The sequence below is a fragment of the Sturnira hondurensis genome, unplaced genomic scaffold (genome assembly GCF_014824575.4).
Source record: "Sturnira hondurensis isolate 20B ecotype Veracruz unplaced genomic scaffold, ASM1482457v3 Scaffold0005493, whole genome shotgun sequence".
NCBI classification, from domain to species: Eukaryota; Metazoa; Chordata; class Mammalia; order Chiroptera; family Phyllostomidae; genus Sturnira; species Sturnira hondurensis.
This window is the reverse complement of record NW_028078124.1, coordinates 113,149-134,957: the sequence shown is the minus strand read 5'-3', so window position 1 is coordinate 134,957 and position 21,809 is coordinate 113,149. Positions and strand designations below refer to the sequence as shown.

The window sequence follows — 21,809 nt, the reverse complement described above, 5'->3', positions numbered from 1 at the left end:
TAACTAGTACTAGTCTGTACAGCAATCTTCCTGAAATTTACATATATGTGAAAATAAAAAAAATAGAAATAAATTCACCTACTGAAGTTTGTAAGATGTAAGAAAAACATATTTCCTACCTGACTTTATGTTAAATACTATAGCATAGAAGGTAATTTTGAAAAGCCACCCACCTTTTACTTACCTCCTGTGGGCAGCAGAGCTCACTGAATATGAAGATCAGATAGGCTCTTATCAGAACAGCTACTGTATTTTCTCTCCCTTACCCAGTGCTCTGCACTACATATCAATAGCACTCAACAGGCAACATCTCGTCCAGCCATTCTAACCAGTCCAGGAAGAATGTCCGATTATCAGTCTGTGTTATACATGCACATACCAGAAAGTAGCAAACATCCAACCCTTGCTGAGTCATGGTCAATGCCAAGCCCTCCTTCCCTCTGGTCATCCACACTTTCGAATAGCACAAATTCTCTTCTGGGTCTGCGCTGTCAGTGTGACATAGACCGTACCTCAGAGGGAAGGCCCGTGGCTCACAGCACATCCTGTGAGTAGCTAGCACGCTGGCTTCATTTACAGATTCAGTAAACATCTTTGCGCATCACATCCAGGTCTCACGTTCTTGTTAGTGATTTTAATTAATTCTTGTGTCTGTCCCTTAATGAACTCTCAGCATGAATAATGTGGAGGTTGTTCTTTAGTGATAAACTTGGGAGCCCTGCATCTGGTATCCAGCTGAGAACTTTTTTTAACCAAACTGGGACATTCAGACTATTGATTTTTATTTTTTAATCCTCACCCAAGGACATGCTTATTGTTTTTTTAGAGAGATGAAAGGGGAGGTAGAGAGGCAGAGAAACATAAATGATAGAAATATTTATTGGTTGCCTCCTGTGTGTTTGCCAACTGGGAAAAAAATGGCAACCTAGGTCTATATGGGCCCTGACCATTAACCAAACGCCCAGACTTTCATTTTATAGGCTGACACTCCAGCCACTGAGCCACAACACCCAGGGCAGATTACTACTTTTAGTGGCTGTCCATTGCTTACATTGTGTGGGTAGGGAGCTCTAAAGCAGACTGGGATCCTGGAGCAGGGAAAAGTTACAACTGAACCCAGTGTCATGTGGCCTCTTGATCCTTCCTGTCTGCCCACTGCTCCTGTCAGCCTTGTCCAATAGCTCTAGGCACTATCAATGAAGGGCCCCTGCCCAGCTTTAGTTACTCAGTTTCCAAGAGCCAGCCTAGTCATCTCTTGCTGGGGCCACAGTGCCACTGGGGTGCCCGTTCTCCACATAGGATCAAGTCTGAATCCTGACTCCTTTGACATTCTGGATTCTAATCACCCAGCCACTGTTGTGTGCCCTTGAACCCTAGGGATGGCAGCTTCACAGAGTTCTGCTTGTTCATCTGAGAGCTCTGTGTTTACTGTTGTAGTTCCCCAGTATCCTTGTAACCATTCTGTTGCACAAAAGTTACTCTACTATCGTATAATACTCATGATGCCTCCACTTTTCAGGGGGTTCTTGAGGAAAGGAGCGTTGGGGATGCTGGTACCACTGTACAGTTCTCCATCACATTATCCCAGCTTTCTGTTTCCCTTTCCCAGAAGCAGGGCTAATCCCTAAGAGAGACACTATAGCTCTACCTGAAAACATTTGTGCCAGAATTCCTGATGGCACCTGGGGAGCGTGTGTTTTCACTTCATCTGGTAACACCAGAGTGACAGTGCCTCAGCTGTGTTGTCTGGTGGTCCAGGTGGCCCACCAGTCCTTGCCCTTTTCAACCCCACCCTGTGTGAATGAGAGACAAGAGCTCAGCTGCCAGCGATCTTTAACACCACAGGCTGAATATAATATCTCTTCCAAAGGAGGGAATCTGAGTAAGAATCAAGGATCAGTGGGGAGGAGGAGGAGCTGAGGGTAAACAAAGGGAGGTAAGGAAATCTAACATTACATCAGAGCCTCAAGAAAGGTTCCCCGCTGCAGAATGACACTGTCTTGTAGCACAGTTATGCCAGATGCACAGAGTGGTGATGTCACACATTTGTTCAAACAGCGTTGTATTTGGAAGTTTACCTGCTGAGAGGGAAGCTTGCAGTCCTGGGTGGCCTTTACTGGGACTCATTTTGGTCATGTGACAGGATGATAAATTGGATCAGTAGTTGGTTACTCGGCAGAATTCTGGCTAGGTAGCAGTAACTTTTGACTCCTATTTTTCAGGATGCTTCTACATCACCAGCTCTCTTTTGGGAAGAGGTTTCCAGGAACCACTCTCCACATGGCCATCAGACCATGCATTGTTCAGTTCTCAGCTGGCTGTTCATGGTGCAACTGTGCACCTTGTTGATTGCATGCTTAGAAAGATCCCAGGTTTAATGGACCTAAAGCACCAGCTGTGTTCTTGGCACAGCTACATATTTATCTTTGTGGGTAGAAAGCTATTGAAAAAAAAAACAGAAGGATACAATGTGTTACTATGGGAAGAAGATATAGACTGCACAGGGTAGGTATGAATTCCCTGGGAAGGGTTCCTGTGTGGCAGGATGAAGTTTCCAGGAGGCCTTGCGCTGTACCTAGACTAAGTTACATTGAGGTAGGACTAGCACTTCTCTAGCAATAATATGGGGGGCCCATTTATGTGGAAAAACAAAACACCTTGCAACTGCACTCATGCCATTGAGAAATGGAAATAACAAATAGGCAACGGAAATAACACACATGATGAATTGTTCCCCAAAACAGAAAAGAAAGTGGCTTTGGGAGAGACAGATGGCTCTTGTGGCATCACCAGACAAGTGGAGTTTCCTTTTGATGAGGAGGAACAGTCTGTGGAAACTTGTTACCTGGAATGAGCGGATTAGGGAGATCCGAGTACCTCGCATAAGTAAGTTATTTGGATAATGATCTGGATGGGCAAAAGTATCAGAAGATCTAGTGAAGGCCTCCTGAGAATGTAACATCGGTGGTGAATGCAGCCCGAGGATGGTGGTGATTTAGCTACCTGCTCATTTCTGTGCCTAAGAGTTCTGCACAAGTTATTACAACGTACGAATAACACAACTCAAAGGGGAGCAGGTACCAATCATATTACTACAAATCTATGGAAACATATTTCATGACTTTATACAGGATGCACTGAGTTATCCCTGAGCCACAGTCACTCTTCCAGGTGTGGGGCACAGTCACACTGGGGCTCTGTTTGTCATACTAAATAAGCTGTCACTGCATATATTGTGTACATGCCCCCTAAACCTAGAAGCTCAGGAGTGAGTCGGATACTGGCCTGTAGTGTCAGCGGCGTTATGGATGAGACAAGAGACAAATTTACACAGACTACCAAGTTCTGTGGAGGAAAAGGGACAGCGGGGTTACTCCCTCAAGGAGGGAGAACTTCGGAGCAGCCTAGCTAGTCTCTCAAGTGGAGAGCACCCCAACCCTTGCCTGGAGAGGCTTTCTTTGGGTTTAGTTAGAACAGGTAAAGTCCATTAATCATTATCAGGCAGTAAGGATCAAAGAATAGATAGTATACAAAGAACTAAGAGGGCTTATTCTGAGTCAGGGTCTGTTAGGTAAAGGACAATAAAACTTTGGGAAAAAAACTCATTTCCTCCTCAGATCCTTATCATTTAATTGAGAGCAATCTTAGCAAAGCAGGTTTCACAGGATTTTATGTATTATTTGCTAGGCCTAATCACCTGGGGAGCCTGCCCTTTCCAGCACAGGGCTGCATTGCCCTCTGTCATTGAAGTTTCAGGCTTAAGTCGGACAGGGGAAGTAAAGCATTCAAGAGATTAGGAGACCTTTTGCAGACCAAATGAGGACACAGGCTATGTCAAAGCCGAAAGGCGAGGGTCCTTCACCCCCTTTTGCTGTTGCCCCCAAGTTCTTCCCTGAGGCATCCCCATGATTGTGCCTATCTTAATTCATTCACTCCCTGAGAAATCTTACCGGTCATTGGCTAACCAATCAAACACAGGGGGGCTCTTTAGAATGAAGTAAAGGAGCAGAAGCAGTACTCCTGCCATGGAAATAAGCTTTGTCTCCTTCGTGGCTTATAGTCTGAAGGGCGCTCAGTCAGCCTTAACAGTTGGGGGTTACAGCTCCTGTAACCAGGCACGGTGGTTCCCAACATAGGAGGTCCATGCATTTTGTTGTAGAAGGTCCACAGGCCAGGTGGGCAGACTGGGCAACCAACTGTTCACTCAGGTAAGTTTACATAAATTGATAATGAAAAGGCACTTTGAAACATTCTACTCCTGTTCCTGAGAGTGAGGCAGAGGAATGGAGATTGTGTTCTTCTGAGGTGGGATTCAAAGTTTCCTGGATGGTTTGGGATGGGAGATCTGGAGGCAGGTGTGCTGAAAACGAAGATGGTGGAGATGGGGGCATCTCCCTAAGGATCAACGCACAATGTAAGGAGTGAGGACAGGGCACAGCAGGTAAGAAGATACTCGGTGGGCAGATGGAATTCTAAAGAAGGTCACCCAAGTCACCCACCCCCTGGTCACCTAGTCCATGCCTGTTTGGGGGACTTCTCAGAAGGGATGTTACCCACCAACTTATCCTAAACCAGGGAGGCTGTGGTGGTGGGCTGTACCCATGCAGGGGAGCCTCCTGAGAGCAGAGGTCCCCCTGGGTTCGGACAGAGGAGGAAGTCAGAGGGGGAAGTGAAGAGTGAAGGTGGAGGGGCCACAGGCAGGGCCATATATGGGGGGTCCCACCCTACCTGAAACTTGGTCTCCAAATGAAAGTCCTGGGCTGAGAATGCAGCTGAGCCCACCAGGCCTCCAGCCCAAGGGACCCGTGAGAGAGTACAACACACTGTGCTGGTAGAAGCAGTTCACACATTTTTGTTCATCTGTTGTAGGGACAGGAAATTGAAATATGGTTGATTTCCAGTAGGACTCACTTGCTTCCAGCTCTGGCTCTTGCCAGACCTGTCATCTGTCACTCCCTTCAGGACACCCTTGAACTCTGAAAAATCACTAAGAACCCAAAGACATTTTATTTATGTGGGCATGTGTGTTGGTGTGTGTATCACATAGAAGTGAAAAAATAGTTTATTAAATATGTGCTCTTAATTCCTTTAGAACTATTTCCATTATATATTAAGCTAAAGAATGTATTTTGATGATACCTATCTTCCATAGAACATAAAAATAGTGAAATAAGCAGCTGTGCTTTACAGTTCTGAAAAACCTTTAAGTGTTGGTTAAGCAGAGAACAGCTGGGTTGATATTTTCTGCATTCTCTGTGCCACCTCATCGAATGTCATGTTGCCTCTAGAAAGCCCCACTGTGCACTCCCAAGAGAATGAGGATAAAGAAAGCAAAGTATCTGAGCAGTATTGTGAAATAAACTTCATGTCTGGTAGCACCTTGGAAAGGTTCTCAGAGATATCCTGTGGTCCCTTGGGCATACTCAAAGGACTCAAAACATTGCATTCAGATTTTGAGCTCCACATCTCTAAGTGAACATTGTCATCATATTAAACGATGTGGTCACTGTAAGGTATTTGGCACATTTTCAGAAACATAAGAAGGACTCAGTAGGTGTTGTTCATGGATGTTATAATTATTTCTCACTTATGCCTATGAAGCCTGAGTGCAGACAGGGACACATCCTGCCTTGGGGGAACTCTTTTCTCTCAAGGTCGCCCTAACTGGTTCCATGGAATCCCACTCTCTACAAGATGTAGAAAAGCAGGCATTCATCACGCTAATCATTTTAAGAGCATGGCTGCTGCCATTCATGGCATCTGTCTCAAGGTTAAAGCCCCTGAGGTCCCTGCAAGTTCATGGAGAAACAGCACAACATTAACAACAGCCCTGCCTGGTACCCAGGGCTCTTCCTCCAGGGACAGTCAGACTCAATCTCTGGTCTCCTCCACAGTGGGAATTCAGAGAGTTTTTCTTTTCCTGTAGGGAGAAGATAACTAGGCAGAACATCTTATAATTCCCTAGGGAATGTGAACTCTCAGTAGAAACTCCAAGAGGTTTTTAGTTCATCTGGTTCTCAAATGGAAGCTAGGCCCGTGGGCTTCTCTGAAGGACCCACAACAAGACCTGTGGCCCCTCCAGTGTCTGGGTCTCCACCTGCAGAAGCTGCACAGGGGTACGCTGCTGCCCTTGTTCATTGGTGTATCTCTCTCCTCCGTGGAGTCAGAGTAGGTGCTCATGAGAAAATCCCACAGAGAAGAAAGTGTTTTGTGCTGGGTGGTAGTGTTCAGATTGAGTAGTTGTGGCCAGACAAGATAGCAATAGACACCACTGTGGCTGTGTGCACAAGACTGGCAGTGCTGGCTGTTCTTTTTTCCTGACTCCCACAGGGCACTGCAGGTCAGTAGAACTGGTGCCTAGATTTCCTCCTTCCCCACCTCAGGGACTGTCTGCCTTTTGTGCTGTGGGCAGGGCCCTGACTTCCCTCAGCTTCTCTCACACTCCCCTCCCAATGAGTGCTGGTCACAGCCACCACACTGTCTCTGCCATTGCTTTATAGCCAGGCGTTGGCTCTGAGTAAGGCTCTGAGGAGTCAGATTAGAGGAGGTCTGTGTTATCTAGTCTTATTGATGAGAGTGATGACATCCAGAACAAGTTCTCTGCATGGAAAAGAACCTTTGAGGAAGCACTACACTAATTCATTTCTTTGCTGAAACCAGCTAAAATGTAAGTTTTCCATACAGTTACTTCTTCCCTGACTATCCCAGATGATCAGCTCATGGTGATGATCTTCTGAATGGAAATCACAGTATGTGATGTAAGTATCTCTCCTATCATCCAAAGGACAGTATGAGTGTGAGACTCCTGGCCAGAGCTGGGGAAGTGGGACAAAGCTCCAGAGCTGAAGAAACTCTGAGTCAGAGGACCACCCAGGTGAAGAGCTTCTTCTGCTGACCTCATGAACTTTGTATGTATCTCACTAGTGTTTTATTCTCACCGTGATAGTTTCTTCTCTGTCCCAGTGTGTGTCTGCTTACAAGATTTAATCTGTCTTCTATTTGATTTTACTGTTGCTTATTTTTAATAGCAAAATGATAACTGTGGTAATGAAAATAAAAATAAAATCATAAACACATCTAAAATAAATTAATCCATTCATGGATACACAGAACTACAAAGTTAGTAAACAAATGTTCCTACAGACTGATAATGCATTGAGTTATGTTCAACAAAATCATTATTCTTCATGTTCAGAGATGAAATATGTCTCAAACATTGCTTATTGTGTCCAACTGTGTTTGAGTAGAATTTGGCAATACAGATGTGGCTTTTTCTCACTTTATATCACATAGCAGTATTCTTTAATTGTAGTAAAAATTAATGTCACAAACCTAATGCACATTTACATAGAATCTTCCCAAAATACTTTTATTTATAAAAGTAAAAATCTAGGATTTTGTCTGTTTCTTTCAGTGATCAAATTCTCACCGTGCTTTTGTAATAAAATAGAAACCATGTCTTGGTCAATAGACCCTGGCAAAGAGAACATGCTTAACATACACATTTGTTAACTAAAAAATGACAATTATCTATTTAAGGGACATTTCCTGAGTGCCTGTTTCATTTAGAACTATACTAATGGTTATAAGACATAAAGATGTGTAAGACATATGAGAGATAAAAAGTTTATTATTTGGTGAGAAGGAATCTCAGCTTAAATAAATGACATTATATTGGAATTTCCTTCTGTCTTTGATATATCCTGAAGTTTCCCCATATACCCTTATAGTGAGGATTTAACTGTTGTCACTGTTGTTATTGGCCAAGCCTGCACATTTGCTTTGTTTCTGTAGAGCCCCCCACAAGAACCTAGCCTAACTCCCAAGGGTAGAATGCCCCTCTTTTCAGGCTGTCTGACAGCCATCCCTTCATTGGGGCCCAGAGATGATCAAGCAGGCATTCACCTCTCTCTGTGTTGTAACTGGCTGCACCCTACGATATGATCGCTCAGATGAGGAAGCTGGGGTGCCCTGCAACATCCATCTGGTAGGACTGTGAGGGCAGTGGTCAGCCCAGTGTGTCAGCCCATGGGTGTGTTTGACCCATTCACATACCCACGGGAGAGTCCCCCAGCCTGATAATGCTCAGTTACCAAGGCCTGACCACTCCCTTAGGGATAGACAGTAAATATCAGCACTTTTAAAATTACCAAATTCATGCACAGTCACGAGCATTTAAAAATGAGTGAATTTAAATTATATCCATGGTCTTAAGAGATGAAACTTGTTATTACTTGGAAACACACTGTCCCGTCCCCTGAAGCCTCACTGTAAGGCCCGTGTGGTGCAGAGGGGTTAAGTGATGTTCATTGTGTTAAAGTAACTGTTTAACTTGTGATTGCTGCACAGGTAGGAGCCTTCTCCTCATGTTCATACACAGTGAAGAGTCATGTAAATACAGGTGCCATTCACCTAGAAAACAGAGGTTCCCCTCAAGCCAGAAACTGGAATTGAGAAGAAAACTCTAGAGAAGACACTAATGAGAACTCTGTGTCTCTTGTTGTTCATGATGAAGATGTAAAGTTGTCTAAGAAGAAATCCAAATGCTAGTGTTGGTGGCATTTCTTTCCCATGGACCATGTGGAACCTGGGGTGGAGGAGGTAGGACAGGAAATAATGTCACACAAAATGTATCAGTTCCTTCAAATAATAGGGTAAATAGCTCGGGTGGCAGGTGGAATAAGAATAAGGGGCATTTTCAGCTGGTGACCAAATAGCTGCACCCATTGTAAGTCAGGCTGTTCTAAGCTCTGTGGAGCATTTAACATCCATTTGAGAGAAAAGTGAACTGCAGGAAGATGAAGAACAGCAGGCTTACACCTGAGAGAGAGGAGAGGACCAGCGCCCCTTGGCAGCTTGTGTGGTGGGACCAGCCATCCAAGCTGGACAACTGCACAGCAGTGGTGAATTCAGGATTAAGGGTATCATTACTGTGAAGTTACATACCTTTTGCATTCGGTGGTTTCTGACAGAACTGAGTCTCCCTGCTGCTGGGATTTTGTTGTTTGATCTTTAGATGATAGAGCAATAGGTGAACACAGATACATAAATTGTGTGAAAGAGTTCACTGAGCACTGTCAAATCTCAAAAATAACCAGGATTCAAGAGTTTAAAATTTAGTCACTGAAGCATTTTATTGCACAAACCTAATGAGGTAATAAATAAATTCCTTATACTCAAGGAAATATTGTGCAGCCCGTCACAGCATGTTGCATAGATGATTTTCTTTTGTTTTACTGTAAAGATTTTATTTATTTATCTTTAGAGGAGAAGGGAAGGAGAGAAGGAGAGAAATATCAATGTACAGTTGCCTCTCATGAGTGCCCTGCTGGGAACTGGCCTGCAACCCAGGCATCTGCCTTGACTGGGAATCAAACTGCGATCATTTAGTTCACAGTCCCATGCTCAATCCACTGAACTACACCAGCCAGGGCTCATAGATGTTTTGACATGGGAAATAGTTTGTGATATGTATCTAAATGAAAAAAATAGGTAAACTAGCAACATTGATGAATATATTTGAATTCATAATACCTATGAAAATGTAGAGTAAAATGATACTACTGTATATACACACGGTTAATAATGCTTACTTGGTTTTTTTCAGGACATATCCTCTTTAGACGTAAAGAAAATTTCATCATGTTTTTCTAAGAAAGTTCTGAAACTTGATGTCAAATGCTCATACAAGGTAAGAACCACCATACTCATACAAGGACCCATATTCTTAAGCTTTAATCTTTAAAAAGTTTGACTCTGTAATTTTCTGAGTAGGTATAAAACAATAATATGAACTTGGTAATTAATAAGGTGTTAATTGCAAAACTATATTTTGCCTAGAAATAAATGACTAAACACTATCAACCATTTTCTTGAATACTAAAGTTAATTTAGTGAATTAGATATGACTCCATAAAAGGGAAGTCAGTTAAGCTGTTTTCAATGTTCACAAACATGAGAATGTGTTATCCCAGGAACAATTGGTGTTTCTTGCCAAATTTTGTGCTTGCTGTTTTAAAAGGGGACATCAGAAATGTGACGAAAGTCCTGACAAAAGTGTAAATTATTGACATTTAGATACTGGTTTATGAGTATGACTCTTCCCTAGAGAAATCAGACCCTCTTGGAGAAGTGTGTGTGCCCCTAGCTGAAGTGGGGAATGTATGAGAAAAGTGTAAAACAGCCATCAGAAGTAAGGAAGTGCTAGAAATAATGGAAACATGTTAGAAAACAAAAGGGCCAGCTTGGTCAGCTTACATCTAGAATAATTAAGAATGAATAAACAAAAAGAAGAAATAATTATAATCCCTTGAGTGTAAAATTCATGAGTCCATACTGATAGAAAGATGATACATGCAGATGTATAAAGATGTATAGATGATTGATAGATAGGTAGGTGGATGATAGAGCCTTCCCAACGAGGAAATTGACAACCAATAAATGGAAAAGCAGTGATATAATAAGAACACCACTAATCCCAATAATTCCCAATAATCAGTACTAGAAATCAGTCAGGCAAAACAATCAACAGGCATTATAATTGGTGGCTGAGAAGCTCTATGAGGAATGGAATATTATATCATGACTTTAATGGCTGCTCCAGAAATTACATTAGGGAAAAGGGTAAAGATTGTATAATGGAGATACTCAGGAGGCACCATGTTCACCAGGCAATCTGAGTGAGCGTCGCCAGTGATGGAACAGTGAACCTCATGCACCTGCCCATGAAGCACAATGGAAGATACTTAATTTTCCTGCAGAAAGTGAATAATCTGATTAAAACAATGAGAATATGCATGCAGTTCCATTTAGAGAACATTGTAGTGAAGAACTTCTCTACAATCTTCCAAGATTCAGTGGTCAGGAATGGCAAAGGCAGACAGGGTGACTAATTCAGGTGAAAGGAGACTAAAGATGAATGATGTCAAATCTCACATGTCATTTTGGATTGGGCCCTTGGTAAGGGAAGTAGAGAGAGAATAATATTGGTAAAAGAGCAACGTCAATATAAAATTGTCTGATTATGATAATGTGGTTAGATTACTAAATGTCTTTGTTTTTGGTGGAAAAAGAAGAGAAATTTAAGGATAAATGGGTATCGTGTCTATTTAAGTTTTAATCTCAAGTGCTTCAGAAAAAAGCAATACTCATATATAACAATATAGAGGAAAAGAATTACAATGCAATATGAAATAACTAGTAAAATTTGTTCAATCGGGGCATATGGTTATATTGGAGTTCTTTGCATAAATCTTGACTATTTTCTATAAGTTTCAATTTATTTCATAGGAAAGTTAAAAACAGGTAACCAGTTTGGGGGAGAAGGGGAAGCTTTCAAGGATTGACAAGGATACAACCTTTCTCTGAGCTCACATTGAGATTAACTCCACTTTGTATTGATTCTCCAGCCCTGACCTTTATCACAATTCGGTTCCTGAAGAACTGTCTTTAAGGAATGGGGGTGGGAAGGGACTGGTCATGGGTCATGGAGTTTGTGCTGCTGGGATTCCAGCTCAGCCCAGAGACAGAGGTTCTCCTCTTCTGGGTCTTCTCCCTGCTCTACACCTTCAGTCTGTTGGCAAATGGTATGATCTTTGTTCTCATCTGTCTAGACCAAAGATTGCACACCCCCATGTATTTCTTCCTCTCCCACCTGGCCATCATTGATATCTCCTATGCTTCCAACAATGTCCCCAAGATGCTGGAAAACTTAGTGACCCAGAATAGAGCCATCTCCTTTGTCTCATGCATCATGCAGACATTTTTGCATTTGGGTCTTGCTGCTACAGAATGCCTGATTTTGATGGCAATGTCCTACGATAGGTACGTGGCCATCTGCCACCCCCTCCAGTACACTGTCATCATGAGCTGGACTGTGTGCACAGTCCTGGCCACCACATCCTGGTTGTGTGCATTTGTCCTAGCTCTGATAAACGTGCTTCTTCTTCTAAGGCTGCCTTTCTGCAGGTCTCACGAAGGAAACCACCTCTTCTGTGAGCTCTTGTCTGTCCTCAAGCTGGCCTGTGCTGACACCTGGCTCAACAAAGTAGCCATCTTTGCTGCTTCTATCTTTGTCTTAGTCGGGCCCCTCTGCTTAATGCTGGTCTCCTACATACATATCCTCTGGGCCATTCTGAAGATTCTTTCTGGACAAGGCCGCAAGAAGGCCTTCTCTACCTGCTCCTCCCACCTTTGTGTAGTCAGGCTCTACTTTGGCATAGCCATGGTGGTTTATATGGTCCCTGACTCCAGTCAAAGAGAGGAGAAGGAGAATATTCTGTCCCTGTTTCACAGTCTCTTTAACCCAATGCTGAACCCTCTCATCTACAGCCTGAGGAATGCTCAGGTGAAGGACGCCTTGTGTAGGGTGCTGCAGGTGAGGTCAAGGTGAAGGGAAAACTCAGAAAATTCTCCCAAATAGAAGTTTCATATACCATTAGTAATTGTTTAAATTCTAGTTCTGAAAATACAATAAACTTTTATGGAAAAGCATAACTTTTAAATTTGAAATAAGACAAGCAAATTATTACAATTTTTATCTTTCTTTTTTAAATAAAGTAAATTCTCATTTTTCAAGCCAGAAATATTACATGGAGAACAAATTAACTGTGATAAAATTGTATCAACACACTTTTCTGGCTTATGTACTTAGATTTTTTACCTCCTATCACCTTGTGGTAGTTGGAAACAGCACAGTAAAAGTAATGCACTATGAGAGACCTTCTGAAGTGGACTGAAATTTTAATACAGAAAATACTGCAGAGTTATATGAATGTGCCTCACCAGTTGTGTGGTGAATGCAATGAAAGGTTAAAGAAACTCTAAATTGTTTGCTGGAATAATTTGGTAACAAAGAGGAAAAGTTAGGGAAATGTGTAGTGCAACAAGAAACTATGTAAAACATCCTAAAATATCTTAAAAATCAAATGCAGGAAATGTACTAGTAAATGTTTAAATATTTCTAGAGGTAAATGTGTTGAGCTTTACTCAAAGTTTACATTTATTCTTGGGTTTTGATCATTTCTAACAGAGCAAGCTTAAATCCCCTGTTGAAGTTCTTGACATTTTTCCTGCCAATATTCTTGTAGTTTCTGAACCACTCAGCTGAGGATGGCTTGAAGTAGCAGCAAAGAGCACAAGACAACTTTGACAGCGGGGTGTGGGGGTAGGGGGCGGGGAGGGAGGATGTGGTGGAAGAGAATGCTGGGGAAGTTAATCATTCACCTTTCTCACCCAGCCCCCCAACCCCTTCCTCTGACAGCTCTCAGTCTGTTCTTTGTATCTATGAGACTGTTTCTATTTTGTTTAGTCCTGTTTTCTATAGTTCATTGTGTTCCTTAGATCCACATGTAAATGAGATCCTGTGTTACTTGTCTTTCTCTGACTAACTTACTTAAATCAGCATAGTGCATTCCACGTCAATTCATGCTGTCATGAAGGGTAAGATTTTTCTTCTCTTTTTTGGCCATGTAGTATTCCATGGTGTAAAAGTACCACAGCTTTTTTATCCCCTCACCTGCAATAGACAGTGGAGCTGCCTCCAGTTTTGGGCTGTTGTGAAGAACCCTGTAAGGAACTTTGGAATACATATACAGGTTCTGTCAGTAGTAACACCTCCTTGAGTGTGGTTGGTGTGGTAATCAGGGGGGTATAATTTGTAGTTTTAATGTGAATATTTCATCTAAAGTGGCACATGGTGTGCTTGAGTGTGTTATTGTTATGTTACAGAATTACATGCTGATGAATTTGTGATAAGAGGTTTTGTAATAAAAAAATTTTAATACTATTTGTGCCTGACCCTATATCCCTTTGAATTAGTGTTGTAGGCTTGTTTGAATATATTCCCAGAAGGAAATTGGCTAGGTCATAAGGCAGTATCTTGTTTAATTTTTGAGGAAACTCCATACTGGTTTCCACAGTGACTGCATTCCCAGTCTGCATTCCTGCCAACACTGCAGGAGGGTTCCCTTTTCTCCATGTCCTTGCCAGTACTTCTTTGTTAATTTATGGATGATAGGCATTCTGACAGACGAGAGCTGATTTTCCTGTGGTTTCCATTTGTATCTCTCTAATGGTAAGTGATGTTGAGCACCTTTCTGTGGGTCCTCTTTGGAGCAGTGTATACTCAGGTCCTTTGTCCATTTTTCAGTTGTATTGCTTGTTTATTGGGGTTTAGTTGTCCAATTTCTCTATAGATTTTGGACATTGTTAAGCCCTTATCAGATATATCTTTGGTGATTAATGTATCCCATTAAATTGGTGGTCTTTTCGTTTTGTTGATGGTTTCTCTTGCTGTGCAAGCACTTTTCAGTTTGATAGAGTCCCATTTGTTTATTCTTTCTTTTCTTTCCCTTGACTGAAGAGATACACCAGCAAAAATATTTCAATGATAAATATCCAAATTTTTACTGCCTGTTTTCTTCTAGGAGTTTTTGGTTTCTACTCTTCCAATTAAAAGTCCCACTTCTCTTTTCAAAAATCTGAGAACTCCTGTCCAGATGGCTCAGTTGGCTGGAGCATCATTCCATGAACCAAGAGGTCATGGATAGAGTTCCCACTCAAGGCACATAAAAAGGTTGCAGCTTCAGCCCAAAGTCGGGGTGCATGTGAGAGGCAAAACACCATTGTTTCTCTCTCTAATGGATGTTTCTCTTCCTCTCTCTCTCCCCCTGCTTTCCACTCTCTCTAAAATCAGTAAACATGTCCTCAGGTGAGGATTGAAAAATCTGAGAAATATATAAAAATAACAATATGATTCAAGGAAGCCAGCATCAAATAAAATGGAATTGAATGATTTTGAAGGGTATTTCCCAAAACCGTAGAAATACAAGTCCCCTCACTGGTCACACCTCTTACACTCAGAACCCAGGCAGCTACAAACTGAAGTTTCTGTATCCTGGGCTCTGCTCAATAAGCCATAGTAAATTCTTTATTCTTTCCTTTTCAAGATGCAAACAAAAATATCAAACTGCTGACCTTTTAACACACAGTACGTGATAAATACAGTTGGTAAACATTTATAATTATTTCCATGATTATATACCAACCATGACTTTCTGAACATCCATTCATTCTTCAGTTGCATATTGACCACATTGGGCAAAAACCAATGACTTGAAAACAGATTTTCAGGAAATTTAATTTGGGAGTCACTTAAATGATCATTGTGCTGATTTTTACTCATTCTGTTTTTGGAAAAAAAGTCTAATCAGAATTCCACAGGGCCCATCCAGACCCATAGAATCTATGAATGCAGGTTGAAATGAGAGCTGTGATGACAGAACATACCCAATGCTGATGGATAACGTACATACCTGAGAACATGCTTATCGTAGTTAAGAACTGGCTGTGTTGTGTGTGTCAATTTCATTTGTGTACATTTGTGTTTTGTGTATGTGTATTTTTGACTCTGATCACCTTTAGAAGTTACAGAAATATCACCTTGATAATGCATTATAAATAAGTCATTTTGAGATGATTCATTTCCCAAGGTTATAGTTTGTTTGGTGTCATAGACATTAATATTTTTTACTTATTATATTCTAATATATTATTTTTATACTTCATGGTCAGATGATGTCAAACTTGAAAAACCATGTCCTAAACTACTGTTTCCACAGGGTCAGTTGGCTACTAGTTTTGTCACCTGTGTGTCAGTTTTCAGATTTTTGAAGATCGCCTGTAACATCAAAGAAACAGGGAAGAAGATAGGTGTCAATATTTATGGATTTCCCAGTACACACCTGGCTTCTNCATAGACATTAATATTTTTTACTTATTGTATTCTAATATTTTATTTTTATACTTGATGGTCAGATGATGTCAAACTTGAAAAATCATGTCCTAAACTACTGTTTCCACAGGGTCAGTTGGCTACTAGTTTTGTCACCTGTGTGTCAGTTTTCAGATTTTTGAAGATCACCCGTAACATCAAAGAAACAGGGAAGAAGATAGGTGTCAATATTTATGGATTTCCCAGTACACACCTGGCTTCTCATATGATCAGAAGTCATTTTTGGTGTTTCTGAATGTGTTTCTTATCAGTGTGGAAATGTGGAGTTAGAGCACAGGTGGACATGTTCCCAGAAGTTGAACAACTTCTCAGATTTCCTGAGTTCAGCTGGTGATCCCAGAAAGAAAGGAAACACACTGTAAAGAATGAATTAATTATAAACTGAATGCTTTATTGATATGAGATTTTCAATACAACAGTTTCACTCCATTACATTCAGTATGAGAGTGCAGCAAAGTAGAAATAACTATGACACAATCTTAGGTAGCAAATCCTCTCCAGGTCCCAGAAGAGGCATGAGGCTTTGAGTGGAAGCCACCTTGGAGAGGGTACTTTCCTCCCCTCCCTGGAACCCTTGGACTCTAAATCTCCCCAATTCAGGATAGAGATTAGAGTGTACCTCCGATGCTTAGTGCCCTGGAAAACCCTCCCTAAGTTAAGTGCTAATAAGCCCCAGGGGGCCACCTTGACCATACTTTGGAGTTCCCAGGGCACACCCTGCTGCCTCCATAAATAGCACATCAACACCTTGAGTTGTCACTTGGACTCTGATGGTTTTTCTGGGTGCTCTCATGCCACCTCCGCTGCAACTCATGGGTCCCAGATTACAGAGGGGAGAAGCCAAAATAGCCAGGTTATTGCCAGGAGCTTACTCATTATCACACTGATCCTGCCTCCTTTCCGGTTCACCTGGACCAGGTTTGGGGACCAGGGCAGTGCTGGGATGCACAATATCCAAACAGCACAGAATATCCAGGTTCTGTAATTAGTGATATCACCTCAGAGTTGTGTTCCTTGGCTGTGTGTACTGCGGGGACAAGAGCAGAAGCAGAAAAAGAGAGTTGCTTTGTCTCCTTCCTGGTGGCAAGGGGCACACAGTGCATGTCATGACCCACCCTCCAGTGACACCCCAGAGCTGCCAACTAAGTTGAGCCCATTGGAGACTAAAACGCCCTTTTCTGAGAATTCTGCATTATTTTCAGTCAGGAACAAAGAAGAGGGTCTGCAGCTCCCACCCACAGGAGCTCCCAGAGGGCAGGACCTTGCCTGACCTACAGTTGCTTGCCCTTCTGAGGTCATTGGGTCTAAATGCAGGTGTTAAATAGGTTGCCTCCTCTTATTTGACCTCCTTGGTGGAGGAGCCATTCTCACTGTTTACAACCTCGAAGGGCAAAATGCTGAGCTACTGGGTACCTGAGGGCAGATCTGGGCATTGGAACTCTGAGAAACAATTTGGGCTGTGTATGGTCCCCAGGAACTTTTGAGTGTTGAGCTGTGAATTATGTAGATGTACAGACTGTCTACATGTTCTCCAGTGTCTTTCTCCAGCTCGTGCACCCTGGTTAGTCCAGGTCTCTGTCATTTTTCTCATGAGAACGCTTATTCTGAAACAGGAAATTTTACAGATGCTCTAAGTGACTAGTACAGTGTGGCTGGCTTTTCTGCCTTGATGGCAGATTGACATTTACTCATTCCTTCTACTTCTCAAACACAGTAGTCAGGAATGTGTCTCACACACCTAGGTGACCACAGAGGGTGTTACCATAAAGTACATTTTGTAACTCGCTTTGAGGTGAGAGTGTCCTCTTGCTTCCAGAGTCTTTCTAATCTCACACTGAGAGTGAACAGACTTGATCAGAACAGCAAGTGTGCACCCTTCACCTGAGGAGATATAATTACTGAGTGTGACTCTTTTTTCCCAATTAAAATTATCTTTAATATGAAAGTTGTAAATTCATATTTAACAAAATGATGAAGTGATCAATTATTTCACATTAATTCAATAAACTATTTTACAGTCACTACAATGACGACTGTATAGATTTCATAAATGCATAGGAAAGAGTTATTATAAGATTTAAAGGGAAAATATGAACCAATAATTACAAATGTTATGTAACTGCCATTATGGTACATATACGCAGGAAATAGAAAAATCTATGACATACAATAGTATAGTGTTGGTTGTAGGGTGGTAGGATATTTACAATTTAGGACTTTTACAAATTGTGTTTCATGCTGTAGGAAGGTTTGAAGATGTCAGATCACTATGTTTACATGTGAAATAATCTAACCAGAACTAGCCTGTACACCACCTATGCTGAAATTAAAATATATGTGAAAATTAAAAAATAGAACAAAATTTGCCTTCTAAAGTGGTAAGATGTAAGAAAAACCCTCATATATTATTTCTGTCTTTATTTTAAATTCTATAGCATAATGATTCTATAGAATCATTTAAATTCTATAGCAAATGATTTTGAAAAGCCACCCACCACTTACTTAGCTCCTGTGGGCAGTAGAGCTCCCTGAATAAGAAGATCAGATGGGCTCTAATGAGAGCAGGTACCCTATTTGTTGGTGCCTCACCCAGTGTTGCGCACTACACATCAATCACACTCAACACGCAACATCTCATCCAGCCATCCTAACCAGTCCAGGAAGAACATCCCATTATCATTCTGTTTTATGCATGCGCCGGCCAGAAAGTAGCGAATTTCCAACTTTTGCTGAGTTGCTGTCACTGCAGAGGCCTCCTTCCCTCTGGTTGTCCACCCTAAGTGAGCATCACACATTCTCCTCTTGGTCTGCGCTGTCAGTGTGACATGGACTGGACCTCAGAGGGAAGACCTGTGGCTCACAGCACATCCTGTGAGTAGCTAGAATGTTGGCTACAAGATAAGGAATCAGGAAACCACTTTGTGCATCACATCTAACCCTCACCTTCCCATTAGTACTTTAAAGTAATTCTTGTGTGTGTCCCTTAATGAAGTCCCAGTGTGAGTGAAGTGGATGTTGTTCTTTAGTGATAAACTTGAGAGTCCTGCATCTGGTGTCCAGCTGACAATTTTTCTTAACCAAACTGGGACATTTGGATTATTGAGTTTTATTTTTTAATCCTCAACAAAGGATATGCTTTTTGTTTTTTAAAAGACAGGGGAGGGGAGAGAGAGAGGCAGAGAAACATAAATGTGAGAAACACCCATTGGTTTCCTCCAGTATGTGTGCCAACTGGGACACATATACAGCAACCTAGGTATATATGGGCCCTGACCAGGAACCGAACCCCCAAAGTTTCAATTTACAGGCCTATAATACAACCTACTGAGCCACACCAGCCAGGGAAGATTACTGCTTATAGTGGCTTCCAATTGCTTATGTTGTGTAGGCAGGGATCTCTAAAGCAGACTGGGAGCATGGAGCAGGGAAAAGAACCTTCCTCATTCCTGTCTGCCTGTTGCTCTTGTCAGCCTTGCCCAACAGCTCTTGACAGTGGCAGTGAAGGCCCCCTGCCCAGCCTTAGTTACTCAGCTTGCCAGAACCAGACTCGTCATTCCCTGCTGGGGCCACAGTGGTGCTTGCTCACCCCTTCTTCTCATAGGGTCAAGTCTGAACCCCGACTCCTCTGACCTTCTGGATTCTAATCACCCCGTCTCTGCTGTGTGCTCTTGAACCCTAGGGAGGGCAGCTTCACACACTTCTGCTTGTTCATCCGAGAGCTCTGTGTTTACTGTTGTAGTTTTTCAGTATCCTTGTAACCATTCTGTTGTATGAAAGTCTCTCTACTATTGTAGAATACTCATGATGCCTCCACTTTTCTGGTGTTACTTGAGGGAAGGGGTGTGGGGGATGCTGGTACCACTGTGTAGTTCTCCCTCACATTGTCCCTACTTCCTGCTTTCCTGTGCCTGAGGCAGGGCTAATTCCTATGCAAGAGATTATACCTCTACCTGAAAACATTTCTGCCAGAATTCTGGATAGCATCAGGGGTACCTTTGTTTTCACCCCATCCTGCAACATTGGGGTGACAGTGACTCAGCTTTGTTGCCTGCTGGTTAAGGTGGCCTGACATGCTGCTCCTGTGTCATCCTACCCTCTGAGAATGAGAGACCTGTGTTCAGCTATCAGCAAGCATGCACAGACTGAACCTGATATCCCTTCCAAGGGAGGGAATCTGACTGAAAATCATGGATAAGTGCGGAGGGGAAGGAGGAGTATCTGAGGGCAAACAAAGGGAGGTAAGGAAATCTAACATTATATCAGAGCCTCAAGAGGGACTCCCCACTGCAGAATGATACTGTCTCTTGGCACAGTTATGCCAGATGTACAGAGTGGTGATGTCACATGTTTACTAAAAGAACCCTGCTTGTGCTTGCTGATGGGGTCAAATGGAAGCATGCAGTCCTGAGTGGCCTTCACTGGGACACATTTTGGTCATATGATAGCATGATAAACCGGATCAGTTGTTGCTGACTGGAGAGAATGCTGGCTGTATAGCAGTAACTTTAGACTTTTTTTTTTTATGTTCCATCTACCACACCGGCTATCTTTTGGGAAGAGGTTTTCAGGAATCACTCTCCACGTGGCCATCAGAGGATGTGTCTTTCAACTCTTAGCTGGCTGATCAGGGTGTAACTGTGCACATTGGATTTCACATGCCAAGAAACGTCCATGCTTTAATGAAACAAAGGCACCTCCTGGGGTGCTGGGCACAGGTAGATATTTATTTTTCTGGGAGGAAAGTTATTAAACAGAACAGAAGAAGACAATGGGTTAATTTGGGAACAAAACGTAGACTTCACAAGGTAGTTTCGAACTCCCTGGGAAGGGGCCTGTGTGGAAGAATAAGTTTCCAGGAAGCCTGTTGTATATCCAGATTAAGTTACACTGAGGTAGGAATACCACTTCTTTAGCAACAATAGGGGGACACATATTTTGTGGGGTAACAAACCATACCTTGCAACTGCACTCATGCCATTGGTATAAAACGGAAATAATTAGCATGTTGGATTGTCCCCATAAAAAGAACAAAAGGGCTTTGGGAGAGACAGGTGGGTCTCGTGGCATCACTGGACAAGCTGAATTTCCTTTTGATGAGCAGGAACAGTCTATAGAAAAAGACTTGTTACCTGAAATGAGCCGAGTAGGAATACTCAACTGCCTCACCTAAGTAAGTCATTTGGAATACCGATCTGGACAGCCAAAAGTATCAGAATCGGGTTAAAGCTGCTTCAGAATGTAGCACCAGTGGTGAATGCAGCCTGAGAAGGTGGTAATTTAGCTCTCTGCTCATTCACATGCCTGTGAATTCTACACAGGTTATTAGAATATTGGAATAACATAGCTCAGGGGGAAGCAGGTACCAACCAAGTTAGCACATAACTATGGAAATGTATGTCATGCTGTCACATTTGTACAGGATTCAGCTGTACCTCTCAGTTATCCTGGGCCCTCATTGGTTCCTTCAGATGTGGGACACAGCCACGTTGGGGCCATCCGTGTTTCTTATACTCAATAAGCAGTGACTGCATCTGTTGTGTCCATGCCCCCCATCCCCACATGCTAAGGGGGTCCATGCATTTTGCTGTAGAAGGTCCATGAGCCAGGTGGGTGGACTGTGCAACCAACTGTGCAGTCAGGAAAGTTTATGAAAATTGAAAATGAAAAAAGCACTCGAAACATTCTAATCCTGTCCCTGAGAGTGAGACAGAGAAATGGAAATTGTGTTCTTCTGAGGTGGGTTTGGGAGGTGCCTGGACAGTTTGGGGTGGTACCTCTGGATGCAGGTGCGCTGATACTGAAGATGGTGGAGATGGGGGCATCTCCCTAAGGAGCAATGCAAATGTAAGGAGTGAGGACAGGGCACAGTGGATAAGAAGAGACTTGGTGGGTAGGTGGGATGGTGAAGAAGACCATCCAAGTCACTGGCCCCCTGGTCATCTAAGCCAGCTCTGGTATGTGAAGTATACAAAAGGAATGTTGCCCACCAACTGATCCTAAACCAGAGAGGCCATAG

At 42.4% G+C, this 21,809-nt stretch overlaps 1 protein-coding gene across 1 annotated transcript; it reads left to right on the top strand.

Moving 5' to 3' along the window:
• The first annotated feature begins 11,467 nt into the window (after window positions 1-11,467).
• Window positions 11,468-12,426, top strand: LOC118987898 (olfactory receptor 2A2-like). The gene has a single exon (XM_037047244.1). The coding sequence runs from the start codon at window positions 11,486-11,488 to the stop codon at window positions 12,389-12,391; it is 906 nt and encodes a 301-aa protein (XP_036903139.1). The 5' UTR covers window positions 11,468-11,485; the 3' UTR covers window positions 12,392-12,426.
• Window positions 12,427-21,809: the final 9,383 nt, after the last annotated feature.